The sequence below is a fragment of the Adiantum capillus-veneris genome, chromosome 8 (genome assembly GCF_014529385.1).
Source record: "Adiantum capillus-veneris isolate H3 chromosome 8, ASM1452938v2, whole genome shotgun sequence".
Taxonomy (NCBI): domain Eukaryota; kingdom Viridiplantae; phylum Streptophyta; class Polypodiopsida; order Polypodiales; family Pteridaceae; genus Adiantum; species Adiantum capillus-veneris.
The window spans coordinates 126,999,904-127,017,431 of NC_140938.1; the positions used below are offsets into that span (position 1 = coordinate 126,999,904).

Here is a 17,528-nt window from a genome sequence, read left to right on the forward strand (position 1 = left end):
GAGCTCAACAGAATTATTATGTCTATGAGAGAGAGCTCTATGCCATAATTCACGCTTTACGAAGGTGGCGACACTATTTATATGGTGCCGAGTTTTAAGTAGTTTTTGACCTTGAGAGTATCAAATGGTTTACAACTCAAACAGACTTGAAAGCTAGATGGGCAAAAATCCTTCAAGATTATGATTGTAAGCTACGATATCGTAAGGGGTGATATAATGTAGTAACAGATGCACTAAGTCGGATGCCTCATATTAATTCAATTGCTTTCACGAAACTAAAGAGTAGATTTTTGGGGTCATTACGTGGCAAGTGTGCACAAGATCAATCATATGCTAAAGTGTAGAGTTCAGTTTTAAAAAGGGATCCCTCACACTCACATGTCTCTGAACAGCCAAATCAACATGTCTCTGCACGCGCAGATAGAAAATCCATTATACAGAGCTCCACCCCTACTCAGGAAGAGCTAGTAAGCGATCGAAGAATGTTTTCATTGATGATGGCTACTTACTCCACAAAGGTAGAGTATGTGTGCCAAAGGACTCAGACACTAGGCGCCAAATCTTATTTGAGTGTCACAATAGTCCAAGTGCTGGTCATCCAGGTATCCGTAAGACGTATGCCTTAGTTTGACGGCAATTTTATTGGTTGTCTTACATCATGATGTTCAAGAGTACGTACTAAACTGCCAACAGTGCCAAGTTAATAAGGCAAAGCGCCTTAAGGTAGGTGGCCTTTTACATCCTTTAGAGATTCCACAAGGTAAGTGGGAGAGTATCTCTATGGATTTAGGACTACCTACTACAAATCGTGGCCATGATTCCATTTGGGTAATTGTAGACCGTCTTACAAAGATGGGTCGATTCATTCCCACTAAGACTACGGTTAAGACACCGGAATTAGCATGACTATTTGTAGAGCACATATATAAACTCTACGGTCTTCCAGCTAGTATCATTAGTGACAGAGATCGAAAGTTCGATAATCACTTCTGGAGAGCTGTGTTCCAAAAGTTGGAAACTAAACTTAATATAAGTACAGATGATCATCCAGAAATGGATGGTCAAACAGAAAGAGTTAAGCAAGTGCTAGAGGATATGCTATGAGCGTATGTTAGCAAGAAGCAAACCAATTGGGAAGACTACTTACCTATATTGGAATTTACTTATAATAGTTCAAAGCATGTGACTACAGGGTTTAGTCTATTTATGCTTTTATATGGATTTCAACCTAGATCACCCGTTACGGTGGGGTTGACTAAGGAGAAGATACAACAAGCAAAGGATTTTCTCCAAGACCATTTGAGTTTCTCGACAGAATGTTAAGCAAGCTCAAGATCGATATAAGAAGTACGCAGATGAGCATCGACGTCTTGCTACTTTCAAAGAAGGAGACAAGGTTTTCCTCAAAGTTCCGGAGCATTCAGAAAGTCTAAAGACGGAAAAAGTTGCTAAACTTTCACCACACTATTATGGACCCTTTACCATTCTCAAACGTATAGGTCAAGTGGCCTATAAGTTAGCTCTTCTAGAGCACTCACGAGTTCATCCTGTTTTTCATGTTAGCCGTTTACGAAAATAGCTAGGACAGAATGATAATATCATTGACACAACTGTGTTGGTTGACCGTATCGCACCACCAAGCATTCCTCATGAGCCCAAAAAGATTTTGGATTCTCATGAGCTTCTCACCAGACACCATGTCAGATGACAGGTGTTGGCAAAATGGCTAGATAGGCCTAAAGAAGGTTCTACATGGGAGAATGTCTCCGCACTTAAGAAACTTTTTCCTACGTTCATTTTCAAGGACGAAAACGATTCTCCAAAGGGGGGTAATGCAAGGACATGGGTCCTATGGGCAAGGCCATCGTCATGGCCCGACAGTGTGTACGCTAGTGGGAGCCTATAAGATAGCACGATTGGGTGGAGACTAGCACACGCATTACCACCGCCCTTTCAGATGCGGTGAACAAGAGCTAGTACATGAGTAAAGGGAAGTGGCATGCCCTGAGGACATGATCAGTCGACAAAGGGGAGTAAGCCCAAAGCTTTGCGAAAAGCTTTAAACGTCTCACGAGACAATGCCTTTGTGAAAAGATCAGCAAGATTGTCCTGTGTTGGCATATAAGCCAAGCTGATCTCTCCTGCTGAGAGCCTCTCCCTGACATAGTGGTAATGCACCTCAATGTGCTTTGTTCAAGCATGGAAAACTGGGTTCCTCGCAACTGCCAATGTGCTCTGACTGTTAGTGTAGATAGTGTTGGCAGTGTCATGTCCAACACCCAAATCAGCCATAAGGCGTTTGAGCCATACACACTCACCGTAATTGTGAAGACTGTCCTGTACTCAGCCTCACAACTTGAAGTGGACATAGTAGGTTGCTTCTTGCTCAACCATGATATACATGAACTGCCAAGCATGAAACAAAAACCACTTGTGGACACTTGCGTGTTAAAACAACCAGTCCAATCTCGGTCCAAAAAAGCATGTAAGTCTGGCGGCAATGATCCCCCCTTGGGGTAAAACAAGCCAAGATGTAAAGTGCCACTAAGGTAACCAAAAATCCTCTTGACAACTTGCCAATGCTTAGACCATGGGCTATGTATAAATCTGATGACCTGTGAGACTACAAACTGAATATCCAGCCTCATGTTGCATACATAAATGAGGCATCCAACAGCATTTTGGTAAAGAGTGGCATCTGTAGGATCACTAGCATGATGAAGACTCAATTTTAAACCTGTTTCCATGGGAGTGGCAATAGGTTTGCAATCCTCAAGTCCAAACTTACATGGCAATGTCTCTATGTAACTTTTCTGACACAAGGCAATACCACCATCACACTGCTTAAACTGTATACCCAAGTAATGATGCAACAGCCCCAAATCTTTCATCTTGAAAGTAGCATCCAAATCAGCCTTAACTCAGCAATATGTCTCTCATTTGTTCCAGTAATCAGCAAATCATCTACATAAAGAACCACAATGAGAAGTGCATCACCCTCATGCTTTATATACAATGTGCTTTCTGTTGGACTGTTACGAACACCCTCCATGAGAGTGGTTGGCCATGGGGCAACAGAAGGCGGAACTAGTGCACTGTTTTTAGAATCAAAATTGTAATGCATGCTGATATATCCATGGCATAACGTGTTGTGTGAGCAAGAAAAGATGAATACCTTGTTTTAACAATCGCCTGGGGTGAAAAATTGATTAGCCTTGCTAGATCAAATCTGTTAAGTCAAAGTAAGTTGGCGATGTTGATAAACAAATGCCAAAAATCACTATCCTTCAAGAAAAAACTTGTTGAATATTGTTGTTGATTGTAGGAAGTGACCTTGCCAATTCCGATTGACAATGATCCTTCAATTCCAATGCAACAAGAAGATCTTGCTTGCTATGTTTGCAGCTTGTAAAAATACCATGTCAAAATGTAGATACATGTGTTCAACAAGTTCTATAATTTTCTACATCTCTGTAGTAGAGTTAGGTATCGGGTGTCGGTTCCCCTTTCCCGCAAAGCTCCTACCAAGAACTTCTTCACAACACTAATTATGGGGGTTTTCCCAGGGTGGGCACGCTCCCTTACTTGAATTTGGGATTAATTTTGGGCCCCTTGGGCGCCCACCTTGTGAAAGAACTCCCACACAAGCAATGGCGGGTGGCAGCAGTAGCACAAGAAGAGAGACCGCTTCGTGGAAACACGCAAGCCAAAGGCTGATGGGAGGCATGCAAGAAACATTTTTTGTTCCACGTGGCGACGCAAACCCGCAAAGCTAAGCCATGGGTGATTTGGTGGTGGCCTGTTTTGGCCTCCCTCCCCCATAAGTATTCGTCCCCACATGCTCCTCGACCAAGTTTCTCTTCGTCTTCTACACGGCTCCTTCACATGCAACCTCCAAAAATTAGGCAACATCCTTTGCTCTCCACAAATAGCTCTAATATCAATGTGTGGTCTTGGGCTCTGAAAACCTTCTCTCCTCGAGCCTCTTGCCCATTTTATAGGAAACCCTTGAGGTTGGTTACAGACTAGACCCTTGGCCTTGCAACTTCTTCCACAACATAATACATGAAGGTGCTAGCTCTTTGGATTGAGAGCAACAGAGAGGTCACTCATGAAGGAAGAATCAGCAAGAATGCATCTTATAATTAGGTGAATTATGATCAGATTAATTGTGAGAAAGAGATAAATTCTTTGACTAATCTAGCATAGAGGAATTGCCTGTCACTAATGCAAAAATGGATACCTAAAACTCTCCCCAATCAAGCCTATCTAACCATGGAGGGTAATGGCATCTTGGGTCTACCAAGGCCATGCCCACACATAGATAGTTTAGCAGCTAAATAATGAGAGATGCAACTAGCTAGGAAAAATACCAATGGACCTTAACAATGATTAAGAAATCACCCTAATGGCTCTGATACCATATGTTAGGTTTAGAAAGGTTAGATTAGAGAACCATTCATGGTAATGGTATGCTGATTGACACTTGAGCACACAACAATTGCACGATAGAACTGGAGTAGAGTGTAGACACAAAATGATTACTAGAATGATTAAAATGAGTACAAGACTGGCTCTTTATATAGAGCTAGGTTAGGCTTCTTCTCTAGCATGATGGATGACATCATACAAGGCTCCAAATCAGCCAAAATCTTGTGCACCTTTTTAGGCCTTTTTATGAACCCTTTTACTAAGTCTAGGTGAGTCCACACCCTCAAGAAATGCCCCACATGGGTACCTACACACTTGAGGTGTCTTTTTCACATACTACCACATGATTCCTACCACATAGGCATACCAATAGGATAGAGGAGATACACACTAACATCGGACAAAGCCCACAATTCCCAATACACATGGCCAAAGAGCAGCCACAAGTTCTAGGGGAGATCACTCAAAGCGTTGACGCGTGACCAACCCCATCAAAATCTTTCCCGAAAAGGAATGAAAACCCAAAAATTCATCCTGGATGAAGGACTTGAAGCTCCCAATCTACAAAGGCGAAGATTGAGAAGGCAACAAAGACACCGTTAATATATGCTTTTTAGAAAGACTAGATAACTTTTTTCTTAGATGTATCTCTTTGAAGCAATATACACTAAGAGTTTGCAATAAATGTCACAAAGATGTCACTTAGAATGTGCAGCAGATGTCACTAAAAGTGTGCAACAGATGTGTTTTAAGTTTATTCTTTAGTATCAATATTACTAAGTTGCTAATTTTTCAGTTTTTTTGTTAGCATCAACATTCATAAACCTAAGGCCATGTCGCTTTCTGATAGCTTAGTCACACTTCAGATCACCTTTTGCTATTCAAACTCACGGCAACGTGTAGCAACTACAGTGTCATGCCTTGGAAGCTATAAAAATCTCAAACCAGCTTCACTCCATTGCCACTACAAGTGTGAAGTATGAAGTTACCCTTGATCATATCTAGGATGATGGTTGGTTACTCAGGTTAGAAGCAATGTGCAGTCGTAAGGCCACATAGTTTTAAGCAGGGGGATGTAGATTTAGTTCTTTTGCAGCCATGATTGGGCACCCTATAGCATTCCATCAGATTGTGGAGCTAAGAATTTTAGGGATCTTGTTATGTTAAGCAGAGGTACTCCACAAACAGCTCTTCTTATTTTATGATGAAAAGGAATAATTTTGGGATTTACTCCGCATGTGGAGGGTAAATGTACCCTTGGACTTCATAGCATGAAAACCTTTTGTTAAGTGTCACATCCAAGTATCACTTGCTTGACTAGTTTGCATTGTAAGAAGCAATCCAATTTTTGGAAGGGTTTGCTTGAGAGGAGTGAGCCAATTTTTCTCCTTTAGAGCGTCTCGCTTTAAATAGGCTCTAATTTCGTAGCAAAATGAGTGCAACACGTTAGAGCATCTTGTTTGAGATAGGCTCTAATTCACTAGAGCATCTCAGTTACAGCATCTTTCTTGAGATAGGCTCTTCAAAATTAGTTCCCCAATACAAGCAATAAGCTTGCTTAGTTCCAACATCTTGCTTGAGGTAGGCTCCACTATTAGTGTGAGAAATAGTTAAGAGGTTTCCTCTGGCCTAAGGAACATTCTCTTATGAAGGTATGGATTACAATCATTTAGTTCAGGTTTTTCTACATACAGCTAGTTCCACATATGAGTACCACATTTGCTAATTATTAAGTGGATCAGTTGCCCTAATGCAGGTTTAAATCAAGCAAACATTGATGTTCTTAAGAAGAGTTTTGTCATTGATGTTTTTGAGGACGAAAAAAGAGGAGAGTAATGTTAGGACAAGTGTAGGACTATGGTGGGGCATGGCATGGCCGGCTAAGTATCAGAGTTCAGAGGTCTCTTAAAGGTAGGCTATGCCTATAAAAGAAGTATGGTTGGATGGAGATGACATTCTTTAGATCCCAGGCCTCACACCAGATATATCTAAGTGTGTGATTCCAAAATAAAGCTCTTATGTAGCTTGGAGCCTTGTGTGAGACAATGTATGTTGCCTTAAACAAAAAAACACAAAATAAGTTTCTATTATTTATGTGTAATAGTTGACCTCCGTCTATTGTAGGCTTGTTGATGATTGCGTTGTAAGAAAAGCTAGGAGTTTGTGGGAGGTTGCTATGACAATCAAATCCAATCCACGCAAATAATTATACTTAAGAGCCGCACTAGAAGGAATTGTGATTAACCCTTGACTCAACAATTAGCACAAAGGTTAGTTGATTCATAACATGCTTAATGAGTGCAATATTTTGCAACAATCGCCATCCAATAGAAGATATTAAATAACGACTACAAACTCTGATCTATTAACTCAATCCTTGAAGATTATCGAGCTGTAAATGTCTCTCCTTTAGCAAAAATTAGCATAGTAATAAACTCTTTTAAGAGAGACCTTGCAAGTTGCCTAAACATTCGCTATGTAGTAGCAATACACCTTGACCAACAAGTGCTCATGGGAATAATGTGTCTGTGGATTGAATTGAAGATTTTTGGGGCAATCTAATGAGAATGTAAGCAAAAATATGTTTTTTCATTGCTTAATCCTTGTAGATAGCTCTCCAAAATAGCTAATCAAAACTCCCTAGTAGAAAGTTGCAAGCTCTCAGATTGATTGAAGTATCAACTGCTTAGCGAAATTCTCTCTATCTCCTTCCTAAAATAGCAAATAATCGATTAAATTTTTTCTTGAAATTAAACAAGCAATATGTTTCTTTGCTCTCATGTCTTTGAGTGTTCCTAGGAAAAGTCACCCACCACCAATTGATCTTTGTTAATTTCCCGCAATTGATGGCATTAAAAGACAAGAAGATCGACTATACTATGATACCAAATGTGAGATTGGGACACTTGATTGAGCCTAATTAGAACTCTTAAAGACCATGATTAGCCATGCATTTAAGCACCACCTAAGAGCTCAATTAACTTGTGAGAGATAGGGCAAAAAGTATGACAGGATTGTTTTCAGCATAATAGTACAACCAAAAATTGCATGAGTGTGTGTCCCATATTAAAGAGATGCAAAACAAAACAAGCACCTAGGAGTCTACATACATTTAAGGCTCATGTACTAAAGGAAATCAATATGATGTTGAGATGTAACTTATCCCTTGAGGTAGAGTTTTGTACGTTGACTGGAGGTTATCCAATAGATGAAAACCCATTGTGTGCCTTTGTTGCATTGAGTTAAATACAAAAAATCCTCACGCTCTTGTTGTGCCTAAGAGATGATGCACATGAATTTTTAGTTCAGAAGCTGTGAGTGACCCCAATATGCCACCTCTGAGGTGAATCATTAGCATATCTGTGAGTGACCCCAATATGCCACCTCTGAGGTGAATCATTAGCATATCTGCACCAGAAATGCTTGATGTTGATTGTTACAGGAAATGTATGCTCATGTGGATATTATGAAGCCCCAATGTGTTTTCTAATAAGAATTATGGCACCTCAAAGATCTATCCGACAAGAGTTGAACTCGAGACCTGTTTTTCAAGAGGGAAATGGCATAACCAATCTACCACACAGGTGCTATACCATTTTCCTCTCTTTATTCACACACACACACACACACACACACACGCACACAAGAAGAAGAGGATTTTGATGTCGTAGGAAACTACCCCAAGAGACCTCAAATATCTATCCGAGGAGAGTTGAACTCGAGACCTGTTATGAGACACACACAGAGAGAGAGAGAGAGAGAGAGAGAGAGAGAGAGAGAGAGAGAGAGAGAGAGTCAATCATCCATCCTTTTTGCTCCCTTCTCCTTTTTAAATCTCGTCTCCCTTATTTGTTGTTTACATTTGAATTAGAGTTTAGATGCACTCTTTGGAGCAATATTATACGCAGAAATCAATTTTAAACCACAATTTTCTTCAATTAATAGCGTTATATTTGAATGGCTTGGCTGATAGTGATCCTCAAAATCTACCTCAAATGGATTGCCAACTTTCATAATGCTTGCCTATTTGGGAAGTGCAAAAAAGACATGTTCTATAAAACCAATGGACTTTGATCTACCATCAAAGAAGATATAATGTTGAACACTCACCACAATGGAGTCATGTCTAGTCAAAGGAAGACCTCAAATGGGACTGTGTCCAAATATCATTGGCGCTTGGTTGTCTCCACCTTAGCAAAACCGGCCCCTTCTTTTTACTAGCCTATTGAACTAGATTTTTCTTGTAGTTTGAGTTTATGGTTGCCTTTCTATAGAAGTGAAATCTCGTGATGGCTTGTTGAAGAAACGGCTTTCCTCGTCGAGCCTCGGCGATATGTAACGATGCTGGTCCAGTTGGCATTATCCCACCCAATATTGAATCACAGATTGCTGCAGGTCCCTCCTTATCACTGCCACCTTGCACTTGATGATGAAGTGAAGAGAAGAATAAGACTCTACAAACTCCTGTCAGCAGCATGAAAATAAGCTCCAGGTTAATCAAGTAGCTTGGAGATGGAAGGCTCAGGAGCACTCGCACATGGAAAAATAGGCCAATTATCTGAAAGCGGTTGCCGGCTTTGAAGGAAGCAGACTTCCTTTTCTGTCAAAAATGATATTTCTCTTGTTTTCTTCGTGGAGCTTTGGAGCTTTTTCCGGAAAAAGTCTCCATCCTGTACACCCATAGACAATTCATAAACCTTGCAAACTGGGCAACTGGACAATTGCTCCCAAACCAGAATTTTGACAATCATATAAAACTAGAGCCTAGAAGCTCATATCCTAACTGAAGTATTTACACACAACAAACAGCCCAAGTTCCAAAAATTGTTACCTCTCTAGACATTAGGATGGGCATTTGAGCCACAGGCGAGTGTGAACACGACCCTATGGTTAGAGCTGCCAAGCACCTAGAGTCCAAGTGTGGTGATCACACAAGATAGCTTACTAATTACTAATGAGCCTAGGGTCCTATTTATAAAATTCCTTAACCACTCTAACCATAGGGCAATGTTCACACTTGACCGGACATAGCACAAGCTGTCAATGCTCGCTGTATACAGCAAGAATACATCATTGTTATCATTTAGTCTAGGAAATATCATCTAAATGAAGCTCTAGAGACTGCCACCTCATAAAAACATCAGAAATACATATACAAGCATGCCAAATCTCAAGCATTCATTGCATTAATCATGTAGAAGGTAACATACTTGAACTAGAATTACAAGTGCCGATAAGTGCATCAATATGACCTAGAACAAGAGGGCAAGTTCCCAACTGATGTCTATTTAGACTATCCAAAGTCCGTTGGGAGCCACCGTAATGAGCATCCATCTCATAGTATGATGAACGCATGTCATCAGCCATAATCATACACTCATACGAATTTCATAAAACAAAACAATATTCATGGTCTTTTTAACAAAGTATGGAATTCGTTGGGTACCCACTTCCACAGTCAGTCAGACAACATCATCTGGTTATTGTGTATTGGGTCTTCTGTCCATGGTAGTCATGGGGGCTGATCGCCCCCTCTTCACCATCTCTTGCGTTTGTGGTCTTCTCTCTCTCTCTCTCTCTCTCTCTCTCTCTCTCTCTCTCTCTTCCGCACACGCGCACTCTCACACTCTGAAGGCATGGACGCTTCAATCTTTCAAGAATGTGATTATGTTTAAGTTCATCATTCAACAAACCAATTTACTCGTCGTTTTGTAGTCTCTAAACTTGCAGGATGTGACATTATTTTGGGCATTAAGTGGTTTCGTTGGTTCAAGCCATTATCAATTGGGAGAAGCTCACAATTCTCATCAAAGATAATGTGTTGCAGCCAATCCTCATTCGAGGCGAGAGCGGTATTCCCTCTCTCCCCCTCGCATCTCTCACGTCCAAACAAATTGGGAACTACTTGAGAAACCCAAGAGGCGGTCATCTATGTTAACCCCACATGAAGGAATTTGGGTATTCCTAACATGTATAGTGACAGGTTTGTCAAAATCAATTCTCTGTTTTCCAAGAATCATCATTCCCCTACACACCATCCCCATTGACCTATGGAAATTGCCTCCGACCAATTGCATGACGAGGAAAACGTAGATAAATTTTTTTCTCCAACGAATAGAGAGAAGCCAATACCAGGTGACGTACGGTCTTTTGGTTTACCAGTTCTCTTTGTTCATAAGAGACCAAACTCATTCCAGTTTTGTGTGGATTTCAGGGCACTCGACAAGGATGGTAAAATTCCAGAAGCGGGGCGGGGACCTCACATGGTCAATCCTTTAGAGCATCTACAGGAGTCAACGAGCTTCCAAAGTGGACCCATCGAGTTGCCGCCACAAGGGTGGCCTTCCAAGGAGTGGCCTTCCAAGGAGCAATCCAAAAGAAGAACCACCGGAGTTCATTGTCACCAAGTCCAAGCGTTTTTGAATGCTTCCATTTTAGTTTAGCAATAAGAAGGAAGCAACGTAACATTTCCTCAAATTCAAGGATCAAGGGACACATGAAGTAGCTTGGGTGGATGAGGAGTTCATCGATTACCTAGATTTACTAGCCTCATACAAAAAGGCCATGCAGATCTATACCGTACCTCACCTTAAGCAGGAGAGGATGTCACCTGCACCTGGCTTTGTGTGCCACGTGGACATGCTTCATCCACTTCCAGAGCCAGTTTTTCCTTTCTTCCTAGATAGGGATGTCTAGAATCCTAGGAGGATTAGTATCGGCAACTTTACGAGCCTATTCGTAGGACCTGCATGTTCGGACAAGTCCATTAGATTAGGTTTCCCAGTTTTGGAACCCTAAATGGTTTGTGTACGCTTCTTGACACATGTTATTACACTACAGTGGGCATCTGGCATGACGAGCATGTAGTTTTAGGTTAGAGGAATCCAACGAGCCATTCCCCGCATCCATCGGATTCCCGGGTGGGCAGATGTGCGACAGTTTCACGCAAATCTGGACCCTTGGACTTATTTTTTAATAAATCATTTTATGGTTTTTTGGTTGGGATTCTTAAGGCCTTGTAATCCACCTATAAAGTGATGCATACAGCCTAGCGTTTGAAGGTAAAGGGCATAAGAAGACTAGCGCAAGTTGCAAAATCAGCCAGCGTTTTCAGCTGGTGCAGCCAGCATTTTGCAGAATTCAACCAACAGCAGCGTTTCCAGAATTCAGCCCTAGCGCAAGGTTCTGCTAGTAGATCAGGTCAGCGTTTTTTTCAGTTTTCAGCACAATGCTGTGCAAGATCAAGCCAGCAGCGTTTTCATTTTTCAGCCCCGGAGGTGCCTCTTTCGAAGGAGTTACCGCGGCGACAGTCATCCCTTGAGTCAGTAGAGTCTGCATTGAAGTATTCCATTGTGTATACATTCCATATACGCAATCTAAAGCAAATACCACATCAGTAACGGTGTGGGGGGCCCTTTAGAGGGTTGGTTGGGACACCATCTAATGTCGCTCTTCTCTCTTCTCTCTCTCTCCCCCTCTACACATCTCTATTGCATTCTCTCCGCCCCTCTTTACAGAGGAAAGTAAAAGGAACATTTATTGAAGCACAAAGCATTCACTAACGCAAGGAAAGAAGTTGAATAATTTTTGGGAGTGTAAAACTAGATCTTCACCATTTCATTTCCGATGCACCTGACACAAAAGCAAGCAAGTCATCCCAAAAGCATCTGGTCCCAAAAACTGTCAGAAAAACAATCAGCGCAAATTATGTACAGCCTGCCACATCCTCAACTGTCAGCGGATAACGCGAAAATCCGTTATAGTTGCCACTTTAGCAGTTGTCAAAGCAGATTGCGGAAATCCGTACTATCTATCCACGTCGGCAGTTCCGTACTATCTATCCAAGTCATCACTTTGGTCTCGGGTGGTCATGCCATGTCAGCACTTTGTGACACCTTGATTGAACTGAAGACTGTGCTCTTTCCTGTGTGTATTGTTAGAGACATGTAGAGAAAGATAAAATGTTTGCAGCATTTTGTCTAATGAATGATTTGAACTTAAGGCATCTAAACATCTATTAGAAATCAGCGAGATGTGGATGAGATGACTGGATATTGTTGTGAGTGCATCAAGAGTTCCAGAAGGATGAGATGGCTACACAGTGATCTAGGTGCATCATGAGTTCTGGATAGGATGAGATGGCCACATTGAAAGAATGAAACACAATGTTCAATGTAAACTAAGTGTGTGATTTTGTAAATTGCACGCTATGTGGATGTACGTACAGTCTTGTGGGGATGGTCATAGGCATAGTTTGCTTGATTGAAATGTGAAAAGAAACAATACGAACCTAATAGTAACAAGATTTAGTAGATCAAGTGTCACGTGCACATGGCTCTGTGTGCCATGTGGACATGCTTCATCGACTTTTAGAGCCAATTTCCCAATTTTGGAATCCTCTTACATGAATGGATTGAACAAGCGTTTTGACAGATGTTATTACACTACGGTGGGCATCTGGCATGGCATACATGTCGTTTTAGGTTAGAGAAATCCAACGAGCCATTCCCCGCGTAGATCGGATTCTCAAGTGGACAAATGTGCGACAATTTCACCCAGAAACTGAGCCCTGGTCAAACTTACTAATAAATAATTATAATGATTTTTTTAATGAGAATTTGACAGAGGTTTTTCCCTATCTAAGCCTTAAGGAGTGCAAAAACCCAAGCTCACCTATACAGGGAGCACTTGTATCAAATTGAGCTAGCGTTATCGATCAGCCTTAGCGTTTTGCAGTGCAGCCAGTCAACGTTTTTGCTCCGGATCAGCCCTAGCGTTTTAGGAGGCAGCCAACGTTTTCAGATTTTAGTTTTCAGCCCCTTTCCCTCACCGGAATGGAACTAATCGGATCTGTCCTCGTTGGTCTTCCCGTTGTATCCGGTACTTCAGGAGCCCATTGAGCCTCTTCTCGGCCATTCCCTCGCCGCCCATTGCTACCCATCATCGGCATCATCAAAATCTCCTTCAGCTCTCCTTTACACAATAGATCTGCTGCATTTTGCATGCCACATCTGCATTTTTGTAGCCAGCTTTCATCCTTTCATTCCTCTCTTATCAGGAGAGGGCAATTCAGCCCCAGATCTACCCCTTGGTGGCCATTGGCAATCCGACATCTAGACGGATCCAAAGGTGCATCAAATCAGCCCTGGAGATGCTTCATTTTGAAGAGTTACCTAAGCAACATTTCCCATTTGAGTCAATAGAGTCTGCACTTGAGGTATTGCATGTGTGTACATTCCATTTATGCAATAAAAAGCAAGTACCGCATCAGCAACAATGTGGGAGGCCCTTGAGAGGGTTGGTTGAGGTCGGGTCTCTCTCTCTCTCTCTCTCTCTCTCTCTCTCTCTCTCTCTCTCTCTCTCTCTCTCTCTCTCTCTCTCTCAGAAAGTAAAAGGAACCATCATTCTAGCTAAAAGGAATTACTAACACAAGGAAGGAAGTAAAGGATTTGTGGAAGTGTAAAATCTAGATCTTCACCATTTCAATTCCCCTACACCTGACATCAAGACATCCATGAAAAGTTCAGCACGGTCTAGATGTGATTACTAAATGGTTACAATGATCATGATTTAAATTTGAGACCCTCGAAAGAAATGTGATTGATCAATGACTGATGTCTTTGTGAAAATGCTGGATTTTTGGAGTTTGGTGCTTGAGCACATAGAGTGTCTACTGAAGAAAGTCTTTGTCCTTTGGCCATTTTGCATACATAATCGAGGGTGATTACAATTTTTTCAAGAGGGGAGAATGTCACAAGTTGATTACGTGGCAATGCCCAACTCGAATTGGCTAGGAGATCAAGAAATTGAACCCTCAGAAGAACTAAAGAAGTTTTGAACACATGTGGCCGAGAGGCCTAAAGGGGGTTAAGAATTAAAAACCTAACGCCTACTGACTTGAAGAACTTATAGAGCACCAACCAATAGGCGTAACCCTAAAAAATCAAAAGCTAGAACTCTGGGCTGAACTTCCGTGAATCGCATTGACATGATGACATGGCAAGCTATACCAATTCCATGTTTTGTGCTAGCAGATTTTAAGGGTTTTCACGTGGAGCTTTTGAGAGCAGATGCTTTTGGGTGATGGTGCTTTTGAACTGATGCTTTTGGGGCTTGCTTTTAGGCATCCCTTCTAAGTTCATAAGGAACCTTCAGGTCACTCTTCCAGAGAGCATTTGGACGCAAAAACTCGATGGAGTGTTGGACCCTCGGGAGCTGTACTTTGCGAAGAGTAATAATGAAGAAATACCGAAAGGGGCGCCAATCTTTCGAGCCAATGCATCTTGACTCGAAACTCCGTCGTGCCGTGTTGACTCTCTCTCTCTCTCTCTCTCTCTCTCTCTCTCTCTCTCTCTCTCTTTTCAGTTTTTGTTCCTGTGTTGTTATTGATTTGTCACTTGGATTGTCCAAGCCTGTAACAAGACCCCTCGGTCAAGGTTCTGTAAGTTAGTTGGGTTAGGATTTTTAATCCCACTTTTAAATCTCTCGGCCGGTCTTCAACAAGTTGTAGATCTTCTTCTTCTGTTGCTGCTAGGGTTTAGGCACCTCCATCGGGATCTACAAAACTCAATCGAGCTAGCTCATAATCCAAGGATCATTTTGAGGGTCAATCCCGAGGGTTTCTCATTCCATTAAATGATTATTACATATGTAAATACAGGACATAAAAGAGGGGAGAGAGAGTTTGTGCGCAACAAAGAGAATATTGGCTCTGACAAAGAGATTGGAAAAGACCACCTTTTTTGGGAGAGAAAGTCCATGACTCACCAAACAAACGCAATGATCAAATGCGTTCTATGATCTTAACATATAAAACCTAACCCTAAAACCCACCACAAACTCCTTTTGATATCCATTTTCAAATAATATTCTAATATCATAAACGAGTCACAAACAAAAAACACGCTTAAGTTCGTATAGACAAAGACAACATACAAAACGGTGACAATAAAATTTGCATACGAACCTGAGAAAACTATTATCAATCATTAAACCTTGGAAACGATTGAAATAACCTTCAAGCAAGGCCTTAACAGACTAGAATTTTGAGACCTACATGGATAACTCCAGGCTCAGGTTGAGGACAGCGAATTGGATGATCCAATTCCATAGGTTCTGTTGGGTAGGCTGTCAATGATGTTTCAGCTTCTGTGCATACTAAAGTCACCAAAGGTGCAACATTCTTTTTGATTACCGAAACATGCGATTCCGTACCCTGCAAGATGTCTCAAACATTCAAAGGAATGTGGGTCCTCGATGCAAGCACATCACAGCTAGTCACTCTCACACAGCTTAAACACTCACATATAGACATCGAGATTCTTCTGACCTTGGCCAAACTGCGTTTCACGGGTTCATGGATGCCTGTGAGTTTCCTGCAAGAATGGAGCCAAGAACACTTCAAGGTGCCATCATTTGAGTGCTGCTTCTTTGCTAAGGATTTTCCCATGTCACGTGCTTGCAAAAGAGCAAGGTAAGCCTCAAAATACTGTAGGCCAAGATGATAAAGCATACAAGGAGTTCACCCAAGAACCACCTTTAAGATATCTTCATGCGGAGAAAAACCCAGGCAAAGTCTCTGTCCGCAATTATCAGGTACTCATTAGGACACAATGATGTATGTATAGATGAAAGAGAAAGATGCAAGGGAGGGTGGGGATTTGTATGCAAGTTCAACCAAACGAGGAAAGGAGCAGAAGTAGAGGGTGCGTCAGCTTGTGTGTGTGTGTGTGTGTGTGTGTGTGTGTGTGTGTGAGAGAGAGAGAGAGAGAGAGAGAGAGAGATACCTCCATTAGAGGTCTGTCGGAGTTCTGGACGACTGAAAATGAAAGCGTACGTGTGCGAGGCGACATGAGAATGAGAGGTGTCGCAGGCTGAAGGTTCACCGCCACGACCGACGACCTCGCCGTCCATTCTATCATGCCCACGGAGTTCCGCTATGGCACAAAGAAACAGGATCTGAGCCCCACCTATTTATAATTTTACTTTGGAGTACGTGTGGAGACGCGTGTGCTCTCCACGAGTCCATGGATCAGCCTCAGGACTAAGTGATCAGCACATGATGCATCTTCTTCTTAGTCGAAAAAGACTTTGGAAAAGCATTTTGTGAACAGTGTTGTGTGAGTCTATGAAGGAATATAATACTTGCATGTGTCAATTTTGGAAAAAACCTTGTAAACAAATGCCACCCATGGTAGCTGCATATTATAAACGAGAGATGTGCAAGAGAGACTATATGGTGGCCCACTTCAAGGATATCATGCGTGAAAGCAAGAAGCTTATATTTATATTAGAGTCAAGTATGTGTGGCCAATTCTTAAAAAATCATGTTTTGAGTGGTATCCTCCTCATATTCTTTCGCTATGGGGTTAGTAGGCTATGTGCCCCTTATTATGAGTCATCTTCTCTCTCATATATTTAGAAAGGCGGTGGGCAGTGGTCTCTCTCTCTCTCTCTCTCTCTCTCTCTCTCTCTCTCTCTATATATATATATATATATATATATATATATATATATATATATATATGTGTGTGTGTGGAAACGGGAACGTATCGAAGCCTCTAAAGGGTGGTGGGCGGCAGCTCTCCAAGGATTTTAAGCCGCGAATGGGTGCTGGTTTGCAGTTGAGGGGCACGAGCCAAGGCGAGCTCTCTGCGTGCATGTGTGTGTGGTCTGCAGACGAGTACTGGTACGGTCAACTCAAGTGAGCCTCTCTCTCTCTCTCTCTCTCTCTCTCTCTCTCTCTCTCTCTCTCTCTCTCTCTGTGCTGGAGTTGCAAGCGGCTATCGCTGCAGGTGAAGAGGGGAGGTAGGCAGGGGTCTCTGCACGCAGGTCTCTGTATGTGGACTGGCGAGGGCTCAGAGGTCGGAAGTCGACGTGGAAAGGGGGGAGGCAATCACGACGAGGCTGGGCCAGGAGACGCAGGGCGAGGGAGCTGCGCGAGTAGAGGGGAGCACATGTGGACATTTGGGGGAGAGAATATTGGGAGGGGGGGATATTCGGGGCAGCATCAATTAAGAAACTGACTTTCTTTAATGATGTGCTAGTATGTGTGTTAAAAGAATAGAGCGTAATGCGCAAGCTGAAGAATTGCACTA

At 42.0% G+C, this 17,528-nt stretch overlaps 1 protein-coding gene across 3 annotated transcripts; it reads right to left on the reverse strand.

The window, feature by feature from the left end:
• Positions 1-8,342: 8,342 nt before the first annotated feature.
• On the reverse strand, positions 8,343-16,436 carry LOC147452933 (uncharacterized). 3 transcript variants are annotated; one of them, XM_086518482.1, is made up of 5 exons: positions 16,218-16,436; positions 15,761-15,888; positions 15,488-15,646; positions 8,969-9,101; positions 8,343-8,895 (listed from the first exon to the last, which is right to left on the reverse strand). In XM_086518482.1, coding segments are annotated over exons 1-5 (549 nt in total). In that variant the 5' UTR covers positions 16,345-16,436; the 3' UTR covers positions 8,343-8,893. The 3 variants fall into 3 exon arrangements, with proteins under 3 accessions (XP_086374608.1, XP_086374607.1, XP_086374609.1); XM_086518481.1 differs by having other exon boundaries at positions 8,343-9,101; positions 16,218-16,420; XM_086518483.1 differs by having other exon boundaries at positions 8,343-9,101; positions 15,761-16,009; positions 16,218-16,356.
• Between the last annotated feature and the right edge of the window lie 1,092 nt (positions 16,437-17,528).